The sequence below is a fragment of the Camellia sinensis genome, chromosome 2, assembly GCF_055761805.1.
Source record: "Camellia sinensis isolate YWXY chromosome 2, ASM5576180v1, whole genome shotgun sequence".
Taxonomy (NCBI): Eukaryota; Viridiplantae; Streptophyta; class Magnoliopsida; order Ericales; family Theaceae; genus Camellia; species Camellia sinensis.
This window is the reverse complement of record NC_138962.1, coordinates 158,568,487-158,590,700: the sequence shown is the minus strand read 5'-3', so window position 1 is coordinate 158,590,700 and position 22,214 is coordinate 158,568,487. Positions and strand designations below refer to the sequence as shown.

The 22,214-nt window shown below is 44.8% G+C and overlaps 1 protein-coding gene across 5 annotated transcripts in view; it reads left to right on the top strand.

Moving 5' to 3' along the window:
* Positions 1-22,214, top strand: part of LOC114305302 (nuclear transcription factor Y subunit A-7-like) — a 71,203-nt gene that overhangs the window by 30,565 nt on the left and 18,424 nt on the right. Inside the window, exons 1-3 of one of the 5 annotated variants that reach the window (XM_082915965.1) lie at positions 3,725-3,839; positions 3,968-4,089; positions 4,215-4,277. The exons of 2 other annotated variants lie outside the window; for them this stretch is intronic. In XM_082915965.1, coding sequence (XP_082772091.1) covers positions 4,036-4,089; positions 4,215-4,277 — 117 coding nt within the window. In that variant the 5' untranslated portion in view covers positions 3,725-3,839; positions 3,968-4,035. Of the gene's footprint in view, positions 1-3,724; positions 3,850-3,967; positions 4,090-4,214; positions 4,278-21,691; positions 21,802-22,214 lie in introns of those variants that run through there. 2 more of the 5 variants (XM_082915964.1, XM_082915967.1) reach the window with 2 other exon arrangements.

Below are 22,214 nucleotides of genomic sequence, written 5' to 3'. Positions count from 1 at the left end.
ATAAGGCTCGCTAGATACTGAAAAGTCGCACCATTGAGGAAAGTGTAGACCATGAGAAGACTTCCTCCTAGGGAGTGAGGTTATTTTGACTTAGGCTATGATTGACATAAGTTCGGAACATTGATTTGTGGACATTGTGACCTGATTTCTCGTTAGAGAATTGGATAAGTAGATCTATAGGGATTTACCTTCTGCTTTTATGGTGAAAAGTTAGGAGCGCAAAAAGGTTGCTAGCTCTAATAAATCTTTTACAGCCTAAAACAGTTATCCAAATAGTGGTTCTTAGATTTCGTCAAGCCATGACAGGCCAACGATGATCGATGAAGACCACTGAGGCATAATCAATGGTCCAAAAGAAGTTTTTCCTTACTTAGTCATTATGAGCCAGGAATTTATAAGGTTGTCGCCACCTAGGGTGGGCAGTCCTCTATTTTAGATATGATGGACATGGGTGATGTAATTTATATGCTCGGATGTACGATCCTTAGGGATTGTTTTAGGAAAATTCTCGGTTTGTCTTCGATAACTTACATAGAGAATATCCTAGAATGATTCTAGATGCAAAATTACAAATCCATTGACTTACCTATCGGTAAAAAGCCAGAGCCTTAGCTATTGAGTGAATCCTCGGATTGTCTTTAGGAGGACCTATATTCCTTAATTTTCTTTGTTGTGGGAGCCTAAAGTACGCTATGTGGGCGTATTCGGCATGATAAGTGTTATCTTTGGTAAATGGTCAACTGAGTTGTTTAGACATTGACCTTGCTCATTAGACTGCGGATAAAATGCTTTATTAGAAGCATATTAATTTGCTTATTGTAAAATTCAATGCGCTAGTTGGGCGCATCTGCGCTAGTTGGGCGCATTAAGAATGAACGCAAATTGGTCACCAAAAATATCTTTAGAGAGGTTATTGCGCAAGAGGTAGTGATCTTAAATCATTTCATGTGAGGTGCACATGGTGGATTCCGTTATATATACTTATCGCAAGAGGTGCTGATAAGGCTTATGTTTGGAATCTATAATTGCGCAAGCTGTGGTCATTTTTTTTTAAATCGATCACTTATTTTGAGATGATGGGATGTTGACATTATTATGGTTTGTGTCATAATGATTAGCAAATGATGATGTCAGCAGGCAAGATTGGCTCACTCATACGAGCAATCGCCCTTGGCGCTTGGGAGCGAGCAAGGATGAGACTGGTGGTTTATTTTTATTTGGAGCCAAGAGAGGCTTAAATCATCCACTATGTATGTCGCCTTGGTTATAACCAAGATGAGGTCGTGTTAAGGACCAAACATGGATGTTAGTACCCACTTTCCATGTTAGGCCTGTTATGATTAGCCAGATACGAGATCTCATTTGGCGCCTAGAAGGCGAGCAAATAGAGAATTCGGGTTAAGCGCTAGAAAGCGACTAGACTAATATCTGTACGGTGTATCGAGTATGACGTCACTCTTTATGGAAGAGTTACTCCACCGTAGCATGTATTTATACTATATGTGCTTGGCGACCGAGTAATGAGGTGAGAGAATGGATCCCTGCTTCCTCACCGTGTGAGTCTTACGTGTCATTATTGATATGACTTTCATTTATGTACCCTTTTGTGACTTTTGACTATGTCATAAGGTAAGGGGTTGATGTTCTGCTACTTTGGTATGTTGCCTGCGGTCATGCATGATTCGGCCTTAAGGGACATCACTGGGAAAGCGGTCAATCCTAAACTAAATGGCATGAGTGCAAAGGGAAGATCATCTAGTATTACACCACTGTTGTATATTCACTGCCGGCAACTCACATCGCTCTGTATGAGAGGCGAATTGAGTGTGAATATATTGCAAGAATTGAGAGGGTCAAACATGCTCTTTTTGAGGGATTAGAGATGTTTTTTTTTGGACCGGTGTAATTAGATGGGTCTGGAGTATATGAGACACTATTTCTGTTCCTTTTTGGGTTGATGTCTTTATGCTGGCTCATTTTGAGTTTCTAGTATAGAGCTCCCACATGCAGGTGTTCTCAGCAGTCGCACAGTGCAGTGGCTAGTATGAGATTGTTTATTTTTGGGGAGATTGAGATTGAGACGTGGTAGTGTCATGCCAACTCATGTCCGAGTGGGAGATGTTAGAAATTGGGCGCCCATGTGGCATGACCCTTAGAACCTTTTGAACCTCATCCAAATGGGTTTTGAATTTGAATTCAAACCTATTTGGATAGCCACTCAGGATATATATCTATCATATCATGATATGGATAGATGATATAGATATAAGATATTATCTCATTTAACAAATGGATAAATGAGATAAATAGATTATATATCTGATATATGGGATATGGGTGAAAAAAAGGTGGAAAAACAACGTATGTTTTTTTTTCTTTTTCCAAGATACTGACTCTCTCCCAAAATAACGATCAAAGCCATTTGCACTGTGGTTTGTGTGGGTGATATTCACCATTGTAATATCACCCCACTGCTGGGATTGATTGATTAGATTCTGGAAGCACGTGATTTATCCAAGAAGGTTCTATCATCAAGAAGGTATGATCTGATTATTTTATCCGCTGCATATTCTGTGTTTTTATACTTTGATTTACACATGGGTTGGTAGTTACTCTTGCAGGTTGTGCAAGAGGGTCTTGTAGCCTCTAACTGAGGTATTGTGATCTGTTATATTCCCCATGGTACTTTATGTGGTATATGAACAGATTTATGCTTAGCCTTTAATTTTTTTGGTAGCTAGCTTTGTTTGCTTTATTAGCTTTTGTTCAGTCTTTTAGTAATGGATTTTATATCCTTGGCTATTTGTAGATTTTAGCTTCTTTCTTGTGGGTTGTGCTTTGGGTTAGTCTGTTGGGCCTGGGGTATTCCCCTTATATTTGTGTAATTTCTTTCTATTTTATTTTATGATTAGTTCAACCCAAAAAAACAAGGAAAAGGAAAAAAAGGCAAAATACAAAAGAAAGCATTGGCTCATTTCATCCAACGAATATGTGAAGGATTCTAAGCAAGCGTCTATTTAGAAAACATAGGAAAAAGGATCTGAACTGAACAAGATGTTTTAGATTGCACTTTATTGCTTTAACTGCAATCTTCCCTAGGAGGAGTTTCTGAGTCCAACAACTCCAAGCATATGGCTCTAAAACACTACACGAAACTTCAGTCCAGTGTCAAAATGAAATGCTATAGTAAATCCAAAGAGCTCTTCTTTTGTCATTGTTATTGTTTTATTTTAAAAAATTTCAAATATAATCAGTTTGTTCTTACCTTTCTTATCTAACACGTGCTCTTCTTACTCTCAACAGAACTTGGATGGCTGTGTTGTTTTCACTGGGTTGCAGTTAATGAATGCTGCTGCAACTGCCCAGTTTTTGCCATACAAAATGTGGAATACATGTTACATGTTCACTCTGAGAAATTGGAAAGAAATTGAAATTAAGAGTCAAGATATCTTTTATTCTTTAAGCAAATGAGACCAAGTAAAATGTTTATAGGCGAACATGTATACACGGATTCGTTATTAAGAGGTAATAGATTTGCCCAGTAGTTGAAGTTCTTGAAAACATGCACGGGTACCTTGGGAGGGCAGGGAGAGAACACTTGCGCCTCATGTTTGTTGCGATGTATTGTTTTTTATGCTTAGTATTTTAGATATAAGTATCCTTCTTCAACTTTTTGATGGGGAAAAATAACACTTACAGCACCACAAGACACAACTTGTTACACATGAAGCATAGAGGAGAAACGAACGAAGTTGCAGGAAAAATGTTCTTGTCTCCTAAAAGCTCAAAGAAAGAGTTGATAGAAAAGAGCTCTTGAGAGCCAAAAATCAAAGAACTGAGTATAATTATGTGCCAACTGCCTCTATCCCTTCGAATGATTTCTTTTTATGCTTCTTCCATACTCACAATGATATATATACACGTCTTCTAACATTGTGTGACATACTAATGAAGATCATTCTTTCAGGATTGAATGGTGATAATGTTCAAGAACAGCAGCATCTCAAGCATGTTCCATCTTCGACACCACCAGCGATGGGTGAACATCTTGAACCAAATTCCCAAATGGAACTTGTTGGTCACTCGATTGTAAGAGCACCTCTCTTTCTCTCTCTAATGTACTTATGTGCACTGGGAGTATCAACTTTTTTTTTTTTTTTCTTGATTGTGGGTATGCAAAATGAGGCATGACATTAATTGTTGTACTTCTGCAGGTGTTGACATCATATCCATATCCAGACCCACATTATGGGGGAATAATGGCATATGGGGCACAGGTAGGAATGCAAGTTGGTCCCTGCCTCTGTCTCAATTGTAGTTTTAACTTGTTTGGCTCGTTGATATTTTTGTATACTCTTTTTCTTTCACTATGTAGCACTACATCTTTGTTAAAACCTACCATCACCTACTCCACCTACTACACCTACCACCACCTACTACCACCTATTACACACCTACCACTACCACCTACTACCACCTACTCCACTACATCTCCTATATAAGGAGCCCCTCACCATTTGTAAAAAATAATATACAACAATCAATAATACAATCATTTCTCTTTATACATTAAATTTCTACATGGTATCAGAGCAGGTTTAGAACCTAGTATTTTTGCTTCACCGGCGGGCGGCAACTTCGCCTTGGCCGCCCGCCGGACCTCAACCTAGTCCCCTAGAATTTTCTAGACATACCTTGAAATTTCTTCGAGTCCACCACCACTGCCCTTCCTCTCACTGTTGTCCTCCTCCTCACCCTCCCTGGCGTCGATCGTCTACGGAAGGGTCTAATCGCCGTAACACGCAACCTCCTCAAACCGTTCAGCAAAAGATGTATTCTGGCCAAGCAATTCCTTCATCAAAGCCAGTCCAGCAGATGCTCTCTCATTCAGATAATAGCAATCAAGGAGGACATGCTGCACAAGCCACTTCTTCTGGGCATATGTTACCAGTTTCTCCCCAAGCTGTTCAACCTTCGGTTATGGCTTCTTCAAACCACCAGCAGGTACAGCCACACCAAAAATCAGTGAATCAACCTAACCAACAGTCATTTCAGCAATCTAGTAGGCAACACTCTCATGTACAACCACAGTCACAACTCCCTATTTCGTCATCTCTGCAAAATAGTTCCCAAATTCAACCTCAAAATTCTTCGCCACCAGTGTCATTGCCTGTGACTCAATCATCCTCGATGACTCCCATATCACAGCATCAGCAGAAGCTTCGCATGCCTCTTCCTCCTGATGGACATCTACTGGAAGTACGAGACCAAACCCTCCTGCGAATCACCGGATTCCTGCGCCCCAACCGAACACCTGCGCCACCAGAAATCCATCATGAAGTCGCAGCGCAACGCCCTCCTCATCGCCTGTGCACTCATCTTCTACTGGCTCCTCTACTCCGTCACCCATTTGGTTATTCGGATCGAGCAGTTGAATCAGAGGATCGAGAGTGGCTCATGATTGACAGAAAATAGCTAGAAGACTAATTTTGGGAAAGGGACATGGAACGCAGGATGGTGAAACATATTTGAGGAGGAAGAAACTCCATAAGTTCAAAGAGTCAGCTTGGAAATGTCTTTATTCTCTATCTACTGAGCTCACCAACACAAGATGCTATCTCAATGGAAAGTTTTCACTTTTTTGACTAAAGCCACCGCCCAACTTTTGTCCCCCTCTTTTCTTATTTATTTATCATCACACCCAGACACCACCTTTTGTCCCCCTCTTTTCGTTTCTTTTTATTTTTATATTATTCACCACTCTTCTTTTATTTAAACATACCACCCTCTCTCCACATCTGAGCCCACAGATTCACCCACTTTTTCAACTCTTTATTTTATTTTGTTTTATTTTATTTTATTTACCACACTGATGTTTTTCATATAATTCATCTACCAATATTTTTTATCTATTTTCTTTATCCCTTGTTTTCTTTCCTTTTATTTTTATTTTTACACAAAACACTACCAAAAAAAAAAAAAAAAAAAAAAAAGGAAGAAGACGAACTGCACACCAAACTCATTTTATTCATGTCGGGGCTCACCCCGATCACCATTTTACACCAAAAAAAAAAAAAAAAAAAACCAACACAAATCGGCACAGTGGGATTTTTCTTTTCCCTTCTCTACTCTACTGCAGGTCTCTTCTTTTTGCCTCCGTCCTGGGCGGCCCTTGCCGGTGCTGCCTCCGTGTTTCCCACGCCACCGAGCACGTTCACTCCCTCCTGCTCTTCCACTACAGCATATAGTGGACCTCCAAATCGGAACATCACGGTGGCCTTCCGCTTCAGCTCCTTGTTTTCCGCCTTTAGCACACTTATCTCTGCTCGCACATCCTTATACATGCGCTGGAGCAGAGCCAGTTGGGCGTTTAACTGCTGCACCTCATTTGTCCTACTCTGCAGCCGGTGCAACAAGTTTGTGACCGCAGTCATGGTTTTCACACATGACTTCAAAGTATACTGATTAGCCTCAATATCTGATTGTGCTGCCATTCTTTGCTCCACAGACCGCATAGGAAAGGTCAACGGAGCAAACTCAGGGCCGCTTGGATGAGTTTCACTGGCCACCGCACCAGTTATTTCTCTTGTGGACTCGTTCAGGTCTGGAAAGAGCGTGAGCAGACCACGGGAAGAGAAGGCCATGTTCTGGGTAGCTGGACGGGAAGAAGAGGCCATGTTTTTGGATTGCTGAGTGTTTTAGCGAAGCAGCGATTTCCGACTGGTACTTTCAGAGAAGGATTGGTTACAGAGTGTTTACAGAGTATTTCAGAATGCAAATGTTCGGCGGTTTCAGACTGGTTTGCACAGCCTCTGCCTCAACCTTGGTTAAATAGCCAAGGCAGACACGCGCATCGCGCGCCACTTGACGCCAGACGACAAAACGGGCGCGCAATCCAATGTGGTGACGCGCCTTGCCATCATGTCCGGCACATCTTTTTATGACTTGGGCTCGCCTTTTGATGGCACGCCTTTTTATAGATTGGGCACGCCTTTTGACAGATTGGGCACACCTTTTGAGGGTGCGACTTTTTAGGGGTCCGACAAGACTCTGTAAACTGTCCCGACATTGATTCTGGTTAGCTCCTTCATGGGTCCGACAAGACTCTGTAAACTGTCCTGACATTGATTCCGGTTAGCTCCTTCATGGGTCCGACAAGACTCTGTAAACTGTCCCGACATTGATTCCGGTTAGTTTCTACAAGGGTCCAGCAAGACTCCGTAAACTATCACAACAACTGTCACAACATTGTCTGCTACAACGGTCCGACATGACCCCATAAACTGTCTTCTACATCGGTCTGCCATAACCATACAGTCTTCTACAACGGTCTGACACGACCATACAGTGTCTCCTATCCATTTTTTATTTTTTAGATTATTTTCTTGTTTTGTTACTCTCTCCAAACTCAAGTTGGTTAGTTCCTATCCCCCTTGAGTTTGCGGGGGGCTGTTAAAACCTACCATCACCTACTCCACCTACTACACCTACCACCACCTACTACCACCTACTACACACCTACCACTACCACCTACTACACTACATCTCCTATATAAGGAGCCCCTCACCATTTGTAAAAAATAATATACAACAATCAATAATACAATCATTTCTCTTTATACATTAAATTTCTACAGTCTTTTATCTATTTTGTTGCTCTGTCTCTTATATATTTATTTATGGCCATTCTCTTATCTTTTCTCTTTATCTCGTACCCTTTCATGTAAATTGATTGAATCTTATGCTCTATTTGTTTCGGCGGAAACGTTTTCCAAAACCACCGCCGTTGCCCCCACCGCTTCCACCGCCACCACTACTGCCATTGCCACCACCACCCCAACACCACCACCACCACCACCACTACGACCTCCTCCTCCACCCCACCGCTGCCATTACTATCACCACTTATGAAACTATTAGTGCATTAGTTTCAAGAATGCAACCAAGCATAGGAAGAATTTTCTGAATTTTTTTTTTTTTCTAGAAAATGTTTTCCATTGGAAAATGTTTTCCGCTGAAATAAACAGAGCATTAGCCTGACTCTAGCGCTGTGTCTGTCTTGCTCTCATGCTTGTATGTGTGCTTGCATTTTGTTTTTCTTTTGTATTAGTTTGTGGCAATGTTACCACTTCCCAATTGGGAACACCACGTGCTTCAACTTTGAGTCCTGTACTCTTGTTCAGTGTTCGTTTGTGTTTCTTTCTATCTTTACTTGTAACAGAACTTGTGGTAGTGCTGCAAGTCCCTTCGCAACATATTACATGGCATACATTCAGAATTTCAAATTACAGACCATATCGTACTCTGCTCTTTATCTAGGGAATGTCTGTACTGCTGGAGCTGGAGAGAAAGTTGTTTATTGTGCATATACATGAACATAAATCCATATGAGTATACAAGCTGTGCACATCCCATGGGTGTGCTATGCAAATCAAAGATACCAATCTGTACGGGGAGCAAATATTCCGGCAAGCCCGTACTCCTTTCTTCCGTGCTCCGTCGATGTCCGATCACCTGCGAGCAAGTAACGGTGAGCTACCCGGCGGTGTGTGGCCGAAAAAACCCTCCGACGATCAAGTTAGCACACACCTTGAGAGGGATAGAGAGAAGGGAGAGAGTGTTTTAGTGTAAGAGTTTCTTACAGGGATGTTCGTGTGTCGCGTATGGGGGGCGCAGACATGCTTATATACCTTCTGAGCCCCATATCCACTCCCAGTCATCTCCTGACACGTGGCTCTACTATCCCATCTGTCAGCGTAAACCTTGCCGATCATCACCTAATCTCAACTGCCTGACTTCACAGCTGGAGTTCGGCAGCCGAGCTGCTCTACCTCGGTCATGCCATGCTTCATACTTCAAGCGCCTAACCGGATAAACACATGGGGGACCGGGCTAGGCGGCATCCCGGCTGAGCCTAGCCCGGATACTTACTTTGATCGGCATTCCTGCCGGTCAAACAGTCTCCTCGGCTGACCACGCCTTTCCGGGCACCGGTCACTCAACTTCCTCGGTTGTCCACGCCTTCCCGGGCGCCGGTCACTCGGCCACTCTGGCTTTGGCCATCCTCGGTCCGAGCGTCCTGGACCGAGCACTGCCTTACCGAGCAGTTTCTGTCCGGTCCTGGGTGGCACACAGCCCGAACTCTGCCCGGCCCAAGTTCTGGCAGCCCAACTCTGGGCAAAAAGTCGATTATCTCAGACCCACGCATCGTTGGGCACTCAACTTGCTCGGCCGTTACCTCGGCCCAACTCCAGATCACAAATCACCCTCTCAATTGCCCCGTAATTCCGTCCGCGGAAGCGTGACTGGGATTACTCACTTCGACCGAGATAACATTTCTTCGGTCTTCAAGACGCCAAGCCTCGACCGAGCTAGTCGACATAATTGTGTGCAGACTTGACCGGTTATATTCCTCGGCTGACCTCCTCTTCGTCGAAAGTAGCTCGGTTGGCTCTTCGTCTTTTCAACCCGTCGCTTCAGTCCTGACGTAGCCATAAATGGGGACACGTGGCGGCCTGCCATTGGTCATCGGGCAGCCAACCCGCCGTTTTTGCTAGAATTTGAATTTGGGCGGACTCCCTCCTGCCTATTCATACAAGACCTTCCCCAAACTCCAACTCCTACTGTTACTTCGATATTCAACCTCAGAGCTCCAGCACTCTTGACCTCACCTCTTCTGCCATTCTATCATTCTTCGTGTTTAGGAAGAATACCTTCAGCCCTTCACAGGTAAGATACTCAACCCCTCTTACGTTGCTATTTCCTTTCATTTTACACACATTAGGGTACAAAAACGTAGCATTTAGGGCAAAGGCCATAGAATCCGTCCCAAACATCCCACTGTTCTTGGTGTTCTTCGTCTTCCTGAAGAACATTGAAGAACTGGGGTGAACCGGGCTCCTGGTCTTCCTTTGATCTAAAGAACCAATGAAGCCGAGCAAATAACAAGTTTGTCTCAACCCTAGCAAAAACCGAGATAACAAAAGGACTTGGTCGCTCATCCGGGCTAACATCTGGTCTGCTTGGACGACCGGGCTCCTTAGATAGAGTAGACGACCGGGGTGGTTTGGCACTCTTAATGACCGAGCTAAAATCCAGCTCTTTTTGTGCGACCGCGCTCACACTTAAACTTGCCATCCTTTTCCTGCAGAGTCCAAGGGGACCACTGTCGTTCCTGAGTCTCTCAGAACCGAGCAGCAACCAATTACCACAGTGCCAAACCACTCAACCGGGCTATACCAAGCCGGCCAGAAATGGGGAAATTCCGCTTCCTAGTGGATACTCCGGCTGCGCTGGCTGCGTTCAGGGAGGAGTACGGCGTCCCGGCCGACGTCCATCTGGATCTCGCAGAAGAGGAGACCACACCTTGGGGTAGGGAGGAGTGCCCCTTCATCGTGCTGTCCATTGTCGAGGGGGGCCTCCGTTTCCCGCTCAACCCTCTTATAACCGAGTTCCTCCGCCGCACCGGGCTGGCGCCCACACAGGTGTCCACCAACACTTATAGAATAATCAACGGCGTTCACGAATTGAACAATCGGCTAGGCATCAACTTAGGTCTAGCCGAGATACTGAGGCAATACACGATGGGCCACACCGGTGATGGCCTAGCTTACTATTTGAAAATAAGACCGGGCAAGGAAAAAATCATAACCGGCACCCCGGATAAAGACATGCACGACGACGATTTTTTCTGGGTGTCCGGCAATTACGAAACAGCCGAGGTACCGGGCTGGTTTATAAACAAAGGCTTCGGTTCTTCATGTAAGCCGCTCAACTTGCTCGGTTAGTCTAACTCTTTACTCTGCAACTAACCGGTTTTCCTGTTTCCTTTGCAGCAATCCAAGCCTTACAAGCCAACTACCAATTTCCAAACGTCGAGGCAATTCGGACCGTGCTTCGGTATCCCCACCGAGATTGCAACGACTTACTTGGCTACACCCCGACTTACAGATATTCTGCTCCGCGCCGGAGTAGAGTAACTGACTTCCTCAGAGCTCCTTCGCCACCTCCAGATCCTACCCTTCCAAACGTTCCTCTCATCCGCCTGACCGAGGAACAAGAGATGGCCAAACGCAGCAGAATCAAGAATCTTCTCACCGCCACATCCGCCGAGCTGCCGAGCGTTGTAACCCGGTCGCCAGCCTCCAGTCAATCCAGTAGCGCTGTGGTCGCCCTTGCCTCTCCATCCGCCGGGCAATCCAGCCGAGAACCCTCTGCAAGGCGCGCCGGGAAAAGAGCTCGGGCAGACCCGTCCGCCGAGCTAGTCACCGAGCTTACCACCGAGCACCCAACAGACGCCCCCGCCCCAGTGCCGGCCTGGCGCCCACATTTGAAGCACCGGGGTCAAGATATCCCGGCGACGGCTTCGATCAAGGCGGATAAAGAGCATCTGCTCGCCTTCGATCTGTCCAAGGCCCTGCTACTACCGAGCGACATGGTCGGCAGTGACCACGTCCCAGACACTCGGTTGGTCAAGTCATCCGTGAAGTCCATGGCCAGGGTAAGTTGATGTTCCTTTTAAAATTTCACAAGTGTTTGCTCGGTCCTTCTTGCTCGGTCCCCTTTCTGATGAACTTTGTTTCTTTGTGCAGGCCATTCAGAAACAACACTTGGTTTTGGAGCGCATCCACCGGCTTAGGCAGAAAGCCAACGACACAGCCAGCCACGTTGAAAGCCTTCAAGCCGAGCTCGGCCGAGCTAAGTCTTCGCTTGAAATGGCCAATTCTGACAATAACAGACTGCTCGGCCAGTTGGATGCAGCCAAGAAAAAACGAGATGAGCTCCAAGCCGAGGTGGACACTCTGAAGAAGTCGAAGAAGAAAGCTTGCCGGGCTGCCAACACCGCCGGCTTTAACGAAGCCGAGAAGAACTACAAGAAGCAAGTCTTTGCAACACAAGACATCTTCTTCAAGGCTGGCTGGAAGTCTGCCTGCGAACACCTCGGCCAAGGCTCCGACACCGACGTATTTGCCAATCCTCCTAAAGCTTCGCTACCGGTCTACCTTGTGCCTTACGCAAACGACGTATTCAGTGCTCTGCAAGCGGAGGCCGAGGAAGGACTTGAAGATGGAGAGGATGACACAGATTCTGAGGAAGAGGAGGCCGAGGTACAAGAGCAGCCCGGCAGTGCTGATCCCGGTGCCCAAGACGTCAGTCCTACCATCAACCTTGATGCTGGCGAGGACGAGTTCACCAATCTCTCACCCCTAGTTTAGTTCTCTTTTTCCTTGTTTTTGTATTTTTGCCTCCAACTCTTTTGATGTAACCGGGCTCTGTCCCCACCTTTTGTAATGAATTTCTTTATCAATGAAAAATTTTGAATTTTAGCCAAGTGTTTGCCCGGTAGTAATCAATTCCGTCTTCAGCAAAATATCTCGGTATAACTCATTGTTTGAACACTTTGTCGACCGGAGTCCATAACATGGTCGAAGCACTTAAGCATGACAAAACAAATTCATGAACCGAAATAACCATCTCGGTTGTAGCAAAGTTGGACAAGGCACCAACTCTTCCAACCGGAGTACATCATCTCGGTTGGGAATCCAAAGTTGGACAAATCACCAACTCTTCCAACCGGAGTACATTATCTCGGTTGGGAATCCAAAGTTGGACAAATCACCAACTCTTCCAACCGGAGTACATCATCTCGGTTGGGAATCCAAAGTTGGACAAATCACCAACTCTTCCAACCGGAGTACATCATCTCGGTTGGGAATGCGAAGTTGGACAAAGCACCAACTCGTCCAACCGGAGCACATCATCTCGGTTGGGAATCGAAAGTTGGACAAAGCACCAACTCATTCAACCGGAGCACATCATCTCGGTTCTTAACACTAAATAATAGTCCAAGTGCTAAAGCAAAATTACTTCTATAATTTGACAAAAAGAATTACATTCTGCTTTGCAAGCCAAAAAATTTCTTTACAAGAAGAGGAAAGTAAAAGCTTAAAAATAATACAGTTTCAAGTTGGCCGCATTCCATGGCCGGGGTATGGCTCTTCCCTCTAGATCCTCCAAGTGGTAAGCCCCCTTGCCAGCCAGACCAGTGATCTTGTAGGGTCCTTCCCAATTTGCCCCTAGTTTGCCTTCTCCTGGCACCAGGGTGTTGCTCATAATCTTCCTCAAAACCCAATCTCCAACTTTGAACGGTCTGGGGTGCACTGTCTTGTTATACTTCTTGGAGAGCTCTTGTTGGTAGGCGGCCACATGGATGAGGGCTTTCTCCCGGCACTCTTCCGCTAGGTCCAGCTCCAAGGCGATAGCCTCGGCATTTAGCTCGGGCTCAAAACTTTCGCTTCTAAGGGTGGGCATTCCAACTTCCAAAGGTATGACCGCCTCCATGCCATAAGCCAAAGCAAATGGAGTTTCCCCGGTCGAACGTCGCGGGGTTGTTCGGTATGCCCAAAGGACGCTAGGTAATTCCTCAGCCCATTTGCCCTTAGCCTTTTCCAGCCGTTTCTTCAGCCCATCCAGTATAGTCTTGTTCGATGCTTCGGCTTGACCATTGGACTGTGGGTAAGCCGGGGTGGAGTTGTAGAATTCTATCTTCAAATCTTCACAAAATCCTCTGAATAGGCGACCGTCAAACTGGGTGCCGTTGTCAGAGATCAAAATCTTGGGGACGCCAAACCGCGTGACAACGTTCTGCCAGACAAATCGCTTCACGTCTTTCTCTTTGATGGTTGCCAAGGGCTCAGCTTCAACCCACTTTGTGAAGTAATCTGTGGCCGCGATGAAGAATTTCCGGTTGCCCGGTGCTGTTGGCAGTGGACCCACTATATCTAGTCCCCACATGGCGAAAGGCCAAGGACTGGTGAGGGGAAGAAGTTCCCTGGCAGGCTGGTGGATCTGATGGGCGAATTTCTGGCATTTTTCGCACTTGCGGACATATTTTTGCGCGTCGGCCTGCATGCACGGCCACCAGTATCCCTGCGAAATAGCTCGGTAGGCCAAGGACCTGCCCCCTATGTGGCTGCCACAAATGCCTTCATGAATTTCAAACAAGAAGGCCTCCACACTATTCGGGTGCACGCACTTGAGATAAGGACCCGGTGAAGGACTTCTTATACAACGCGCCAAATGGAGAGAGCCAAAACCGCTCTGACTTCACCCGAATTTTGTGTGCTTCTTTTTTGTCTGTTGGAAGAGTCCGGTCTCTGAGGAACAAGATCAAGGGGTCCATCCAAGAAGGACCTAGCTCGGCGCAGAGTACATCCGTCTGTCCGGCGTTTTCAATGCTCGGCCGCGGAAGAAAGTCAATCAACAGGGGGTTTGGAGACGTACTATCTACCATGGAAGCGAGGCCGGCGAGTTCATCAGCTCGGCTGTTTTCTTCCCGGCCAATCCGTTGGACTCTGATTGCCTCAAACTGCTTGATATGGTCCCTGACCAGAGCTTGGTACTTCGCCATCCTATCGTCCTTCGCTTCATAAATCCCCGAAACTTGGTTAACCACAAGCTGGGAATCACTGTATACCAGGAGCTCGGCAGCCTTCATTTGAATTGCGCTCTTGAGCCCGGCGAGAAGCGCCTCGTACTCAGCCTCGTTGTTAGACGCCGGGAAGCCAAGTGTGATCGAATGCTCAATGGTTAGGCCATCCGGGGATATAAGAACAATACCTAGGCCGGCACCATGGCGGTTGGACGCTCCATCAACAAAAAGCTTCCACATGTCCCCCACAAAAAGCTTCCAGCAGTCAGATGGGTCCTGAGAGTTGCGAAGGGCAATGGGATCACAACTGCTTGGCTGTGCGGTGTCAAGTTGGTCTGTAATGCTCAAGTCCGTAGGCGAATCATCAGGTTGCGGTGTGAAGCCGGCCGCAGGTTCTGAGCTGTCTGGAACCATTCCTTCCCCCCTTGAGGATTCGGCACCGGACTCAGCACGTTGGTTCATAATGCCCAAGTCCGTAGGCGAATCATCAGGTTGCGGTGTGAAGCCGGCCGTAGGTTCTGAGCTGTCTGGAACCATTCCTTCCCCCCTTGAGGATTCGGCACCGGACTCAGCACGTTGGTTCATAATGCCCAAGTCCGTAGGCGAATCATCAGGTTGCGGTGTGAAGCCGGCCGCAGGTTCTGAGCTGTCTTTTGGACAAGCTCGGTTGACTGTCTTGTAGTCGACACAAACTCGCCACTTTCCATTCTTCTTAGGCACCACTACCGTGTTGGAAATCCACCGAGGGTAGTGCACTTCCTGTATTGCTCGTGCCTCAAGCAAGTTCTTTACCTCCTCTGCTACCACCTCGGCGTGATGCAGCGCCGATCTCCTTGTTCGCTGGATGACTGGCTTTGCTCCAGGGAAGACATTGAGGTGATGGCAGATAAAACTTGGGTCAAGGCCAGGCATGTCGTAGGGTGACCATGCAAAGACTTCGATATTCGCCGTCAAAAACTCAATCATCTCGGTTCTCTCCATGGCCGAGAGACTTGAACCGAGCAAGAAGAATCTGTCCGGCTGCTCGGCATCAATCCACACCTCAACCAATTCTTCAACAGCCTTGTCTTCGGCTTTGGTGCCAACATCATCCAGGACACTCCGGTCCTCCGGTCCCTCGATCATTTGAACGAATCCTTTGGCAGCCCGGCTCCCGTTGACCGCCACGAAGCATTGCTTGGACATGACCTGATCACCCCAAATCTCCTCGATTGCCCCCATAGCCGAGGGGAATCTCATCACTTGGTGAAAAGTTGATGCCACGGCTTGCATGCCGTGTAGCCATCCCCTTCCAAGGATAAGGTTGTACGTCGAAGGCACTTGCAGCACCCAAAACTCAACTTGCTTGACCACGGATCCCGCTTTGACCGGGAGGATTATCTTTCCCAAAGGCCACTCCGGTTGCGAGTTGAATCCAACCAATGGCGAAGTAGCCGGAGCTAAGTCTGTCTCACGGAGTTTGAGCTGTTTGAACGCATCATAGTACATGATCTCGACCGAGCTTCCCTGATCGATCAAGATCCGTCTAACATCAAATTCTTTGACGCGTAGTGTTACTACAAGAGCATCGTTGTGCGGCGTCTGGATACGCTCTAAATCCCTTGAGGTGAAACTAATCACGTCTTTCTCTTCTGTCTTCCCCCTTTTGATGGCAGGCTGAACCGACAAAACTTCCCTCATATGCTCTGCCTTCTTGATCATGCCCCGGAGTTCGCAAACCTGCACCGGTTCCACGATGCCGTGGATGACATTAATAACTCCTTGTGGTGGTGCATCTCGGTCATCCTGTCCCCTGGGATCGACCTGAGCCTGATTCGGTTTCACGCCGCTATCAATGTAAAGGTCCAGATGCCCGGTCGCAACCAGTTCTTCCAAGTGTTGTCGCAAAGGCAAACAATCCTCAGTCCGGTGGCCCCTCTCCCGGTGAAACGTACAACGATACCGCGGATTGTAGCCCTTTTGCCCATCGCCCAACTTAGCAGGAAACCGGACGTACTCCTCGTCTCGGATTTCACTAAGTATGCGATAGATTGGAATCTTGAAGACCGTGGTTATGCCAGTCCTCGCCTTCATTCTTCTGTTTGCGTCCTCAACGTCATCTCGGGGGTAATCATCCCGGTCATTCCGACGTCCTCTACCCCGGTTTTTACGATTTGAACCTCGGTCTGATCCCTCTGCTCGGTCATTTGAGCGGCTGGACTCTTGCCCAACTGCGTGCACTTTGCCTGCTGTCTTCTTGTCTCTTCCGATCGGAATGGCTTTCACGGTAGAAGCCGACGCGTCATCCTCCACACGGATGTGCTCATTGATGCGCTGCATGAGCTGGCCCATGGAGGTCGGCTGGTGCATGGTAAGCGAGTCTCGCAGTCTATGTCCGACCGGGAGACCGCGCTTATATTGCGTGATTGCAAGGTTGACCGGGCAATCCAGGATCTCGTTGAAGGTTTCCCAATACCTTGAATTGTATGCCTTCAGTGTGTCGCACGGTTCCATCTTGACACTAAGCAAGTGATCGACTTCCTTTGGTGTTTTTGTGTTGGTTTTGAAACGCGTAACAAACGCCTCGGCCAACTGATGCCACCGTTGAATGCTCCCTTCCGGCAACCTTTCAAACCACTTTAAGCCCAGCTCGCCTAGACTTGACGGGAAGATTAGGCACATAAGTCCGTCATTGCGCCTATGTCCGGCCATGACCTGCCGGAAGTGGCTCACATGCATGTATGGATCGGTTTTGCCGTCGTAAAGTGTGAACTTAGGCTGGTGTAAGCCTGCCGGAAGCGGCGTTGTTTCTATATCCAGGGAAAAAGGGGTGGCACTCAGCCTAGCCAAGTCCATATCTTCAAAGAGTGGCACTGCTTGGCGGGGCGGAGGCATTCCGACCTCTTCGCTGGCATGAACCCCGTAGGATAGCCGCTGGAAAGCAGGTATTCTCTGAGCTTCGCGCCGGCGAGCCCGCTCCTTTAATACCGCCCGTAGATCCTCGGATTGAGCAGAATAAGAGTACCTCGACGTCGTTGCCGGACGTGAGGGTTTGTAGGTGCTGTCTTACGCGCTAGACTTTTCTGCACGCTCATCGGAATCACCAACCTGGTAACTTCTGGTAATAGATATGGACTGAGTATGTCGCTGACTCTGTCCGCCTGATCGGCGGGATGCGGTGCGCTCACTGTGGTCTCCCACTCCAGCTACACCTTTCCCTTTGACATGTCGTTTCAGATCCTCCATCTCCGCCGCCATTCGCCGGATGACAGTGTCTTGGTCCTTCAACTTATTTTCCAGACGTCTGGCGTGTGAGTCTCTCCTCCGTCGATGACCGTCTGGACTCCGTGAATGACCATGACTCCTTCCGCGCTTATCTCGCGCGTCACCTGACTGTCCGCCAGCAGGCGTTCCCAAGTCTGCCATTGGATGGATGGCAAGTGGTCCCTCTCTCCTTCGGGTATACTCCGGGGTGGCTCCGTCTATGGCGGACAACGGAAACTCGTCGTTGTTCGCCATGGACGGCGATCAGATGAACCTGGAAGACAAGGTTTTGTCTGTCACTTTTCCCACAGACGGCGCCAATTGTACGGGGAGCAAATATTCCGGCAAGCCCGTACTCCTTTCTTCCGTGCTCCGTCGATGTCCGATCACCTGCGAGCAAATAACGGTGAGCTACCCGGCGGTGTGTGGCCGGAAAAACCCTCCGACGATCAAGTTAGCACACACCTTGAGAGGGATAGAGAGAAGGGAGAGAGTGTTTTAGTGTAAGAGTTTCTTACAGGGATGTTCGTGTGTCGCGTATGGGGGGCGCAGACATGCTTATATACCTTCTGAGCCCCATATCCACTCCCAGTCATCTCCTGACACGTGGCTCTACTATCCCATCTGTCAGCGTGAACCTTACCGATCATCACCTAATCTCAACTGCCTGACTTCACAGCTGGAGTTCGGCAGCCGAGCTGCTCTACCTCGGTCATGCCATGCATCATACTTCAAGCGCCTAACCGGATAAACACATGGGGGACCGGGCTAGGCGGCATCCCGGCTGAGCCTAGCCCGGATACTTACTTTGATCGGCATTCCTGCCGGTCAAACAGTCTCCTCGGCTGACCACGCCTTTCCGGGCACCGGTCACTCAACTTCCTCAGTTGTCCACGCCTTCCCGGGCGCCGGTCACTCGGCCACTCTGGCTTTGGCCATCCTCGGTCCGAGCGTCCTGGACCGAGCATTGCCTTACCGAGCAATTTCTGTCCGGTCCTGGGTGGCACACAGCCCGAACTCTGCCCGGCCCAAGTTCTGGCAGCCTAACTCTGGGCAAAAAGTCGATTATCTCGGATCCACGCATCGTTGGGCACTCAACTTGCTCGGCCGTTACCTCGACCCAACTCCAGATCACAAATCACCCTCTCACAATCCTTTAATCGTTCACCATCAAAATTTAAGTAGTTGAACTGTAGATAAAGAGAAGAATTAAAGAAATTAAAATTTGAAATAAAAAACTGGAGCAGTTGCATAGGGGCAATTTGGTCTTTAGAAAATGCGTGATGTAGCTTCAAATGGGCATTCACACAAATTTCAGAGTTTATATTATATAATAGTATAGACATTTGTATGATTAAATTGATTAATTAGTATCATCAAACATTGTCTGCTTTTTATCTTTCTCTCTTTGTTGTTGATGTGATGGTGCTGTCTTTTTGTATTACTTTCATGTAATTAATATTTCTTTCGTAAGTGCTATGCAAATTAGTATGTATTTTGTTTGCGCGCGCGCACACACACACACACACACATATATGTATATATATTAAAACACCCATGCACTTAACCTTCAATTAGGGAAATTTAGTTTAATTGGTAGTAATCTGGAAATTTAGTTTGTTTGTTTTCAATAAAATTATGTTTTCAATAAAATTGGTTTGTTTGTTTGTTTAATTTCATGTTCTCGATTTTTTTTTTCTTTTTTTTTTTTTTAAATTTTGAAGCAAAAATGTTTTACTTTCGTATTTGTGCAGACTTCTTTGAACAGTTTCGCACTATCACAACTGTTTGCAATTTTGTAGACTAAATTTTTAAAAAGTTGGTTTGTTTGTTTAATTTTGTGTGTGTATTTTTTTTAAAAAAAAAAAAATTAGTGTTCTTAATTGGTTTGTTTGGTTGATTAATTTTGTATGGGTATGTTTAATTTATTTTTATTTTTTTTGGTATGTTTTCAATAAAATCTCTTTGACTATGAGTGTGCAAAGTATCACGGATTTATACGTTTCTATTTTGTGTGTTTCTATATTTTTATATATTCAATGTTTTTTTTAAAAAAAAAAAATTGTGAAGCATAAAATGTGTGCAATTGTTTATACTTAGACTTGACTTAAATAGATTGGGATTTTTCCTATTTTACTTTTTAAAAATTTTGTTTGTTTTTGAAAAAAAAATTGGTTTGTTTGTTTACTTCAGTGTGTATGTTTCAAATTTAGTGTTTTATGTGTTTTAGATTTGTATTTTTTAAAAATTTTGTGTGCTTATGTATTTTTATATTCAATTTATTTTTATTTTTTTTGAATTGCGAAACAGAAAATGTGTGCAATTTTTTTAGACTTAGACTTAAAAAGTTTAGGATTTTTTCCAGTTAAACTTTTTTAAGCTTTTGTTTGTTTTTGTGTATAAATTTAGTTTTTAAAAATTTGGTTTGATTGTTTTTAAAATTAGTCCTTATTTTCTACTTCTCTTTTGACTGTAAGTTTTTTTAGTTATTATTTTTTTATATTTAATTAAATGTTTGAAAAATTTATATTTAGTTTGTTTTTAAATTTTATCTCAAGTTGCACATGCTTTGGCTCATCATTACTAGGTATTCTCTTTCACTTGCAATTTTATTTAATTCTCCACAAAATGAGATTAATACTTAAAATAATATGTATTATAACAACTTAAAATTTTAATTTAATCAATGTACATTGTTAGCAAACTAATTTTTACATGTATTTTATAGATTTTGTGCAAGATTTGCAGATCTCATGTGCAGATCTCATGTATTTTATAGATTTTGTGCAAAATTAGTAAATATTGTATTTTTTTTTAATGTACATATATTTTATTTATCAAATAAATTAATATTAAATGTTATGTTGCACATAGTTATACATATGATTTATATGTGCATTATTAAAAAAAAAAATGTGAACATGCTTATATGTGTGGAAATTTAGTTTTGCATGGGTGTTTTATGCACTTGTGTTCTTGAATATGCTTATTAGTACATGATCATGTCTTGGTGTGATATTGAATGTGTTATGGTTATGTTCCTTTTCTTCTTCAATTGATGATGCTCATGCTTATGTAGATATATTCTTGTTAAGTTATTCTAACTTTAATTTAAGACATCTAACTCAACGGAAACTTTAATTGGGTGGTATTGGGTTTTCGATCCCTTGAATAATGAAGAGATAATAATGTGTTATGTATGGATTGATGGTATGTGCTCCCTAATTGAAGGTTAAGTCTTGCACAAGCGGTTGTCGCGTAAACCCTAGAATGGAAGGAACGTATTCAAACTCCTTGCGATGGTTTGATTGGTGAGATAAGGTTGGGTCCGGATGGGACGTTCAGGAGGATAAAACTTTTTTGGAAGGATGGATAAGGTTGGATTTTGGTTGATAAAACCTTTTTCTTTTCACCGTCCCTTTTGAGGCCTTATGGTTGGCGCTATACAGTATATAACCGTTGGTAGACATCCGAGGTAAGTTCTGCAACAAAACAGCAAAAGGGGAGAGTTTCGAATAGTCCGGTGTCCAATTCTTGTGGTTGGGAGGATGAAATCTCTTTGGGAAATTTTTAGAATACTAACCACTAACATTATAACCTTTGTTATCTATTTGAATGACGTGTTCCTTTCCTCTGTTATTAAAATTGTTGTTATTGACTTGAATATCATGCTTCATTACTTGCTTGCTGTAAATATGATGGTGTATTGGATTGGGAAAAATGGACGGGTGTGTGTGCGTTTAGTGGGCATTCAAAGCTCATGGTATTTCATGCCAGGTGTTGAAGATTATTAGACCGGTCGAAGGCAAAGCTGAAGCATTTGAAGACGTACGGCTACGCTAGGAGTATTAGAAACTAGTTTGTAAATGTGTTTTGAGATTGTCAATGATAGATCCCATGTCGCATTGAATATATGATTTTGTAATTATTATATATCTATGCATATCTTTTATATTACTTATTCTTGATTGACTCATTGACTCATGTATACCTTGTGTTAATATCTTGTCAAGGTCTGTCAAACGGGTAGCATTGCTATTTAAGGTGGTTAGACTTTGAAGGGAGGCTATTTTCACTCATTCGAGCTTCTTGGGATCTCACTTAGTTATTGACCAAAGGACTCTTTGGTGACATTCTCTAACTTGTAATCTTAGATAAACCCTATATTTATTTGTTAATATATTCTCTAATATTTCTGATTTTTGGGGCGTCACACTCATATTCACCTCTTCTATCGTAATTCTAAGCTATTTGTGCTACTTCATTAGTTTATTCATTCATGAATCTGGGAATGTGTGATATTACCAGATCCTTAAAATAAGAACTCAAGTATAAAGCAGTCACATAATATGGTAGCAAACCATGTTTTTGGCACATAAAAATACCATTTAATTGGTTTACCACCAACTAGGAATCCCTATAAACTTCTACAACTTCTGCCTTTAATTCTAACAATAGCTCCAGTCCTATGATTAAGGTTTCATACTCAATTTGGTTATTAGAGCAATCTGGTTTTTTTTTTTTTTTTTCTTACTTGATT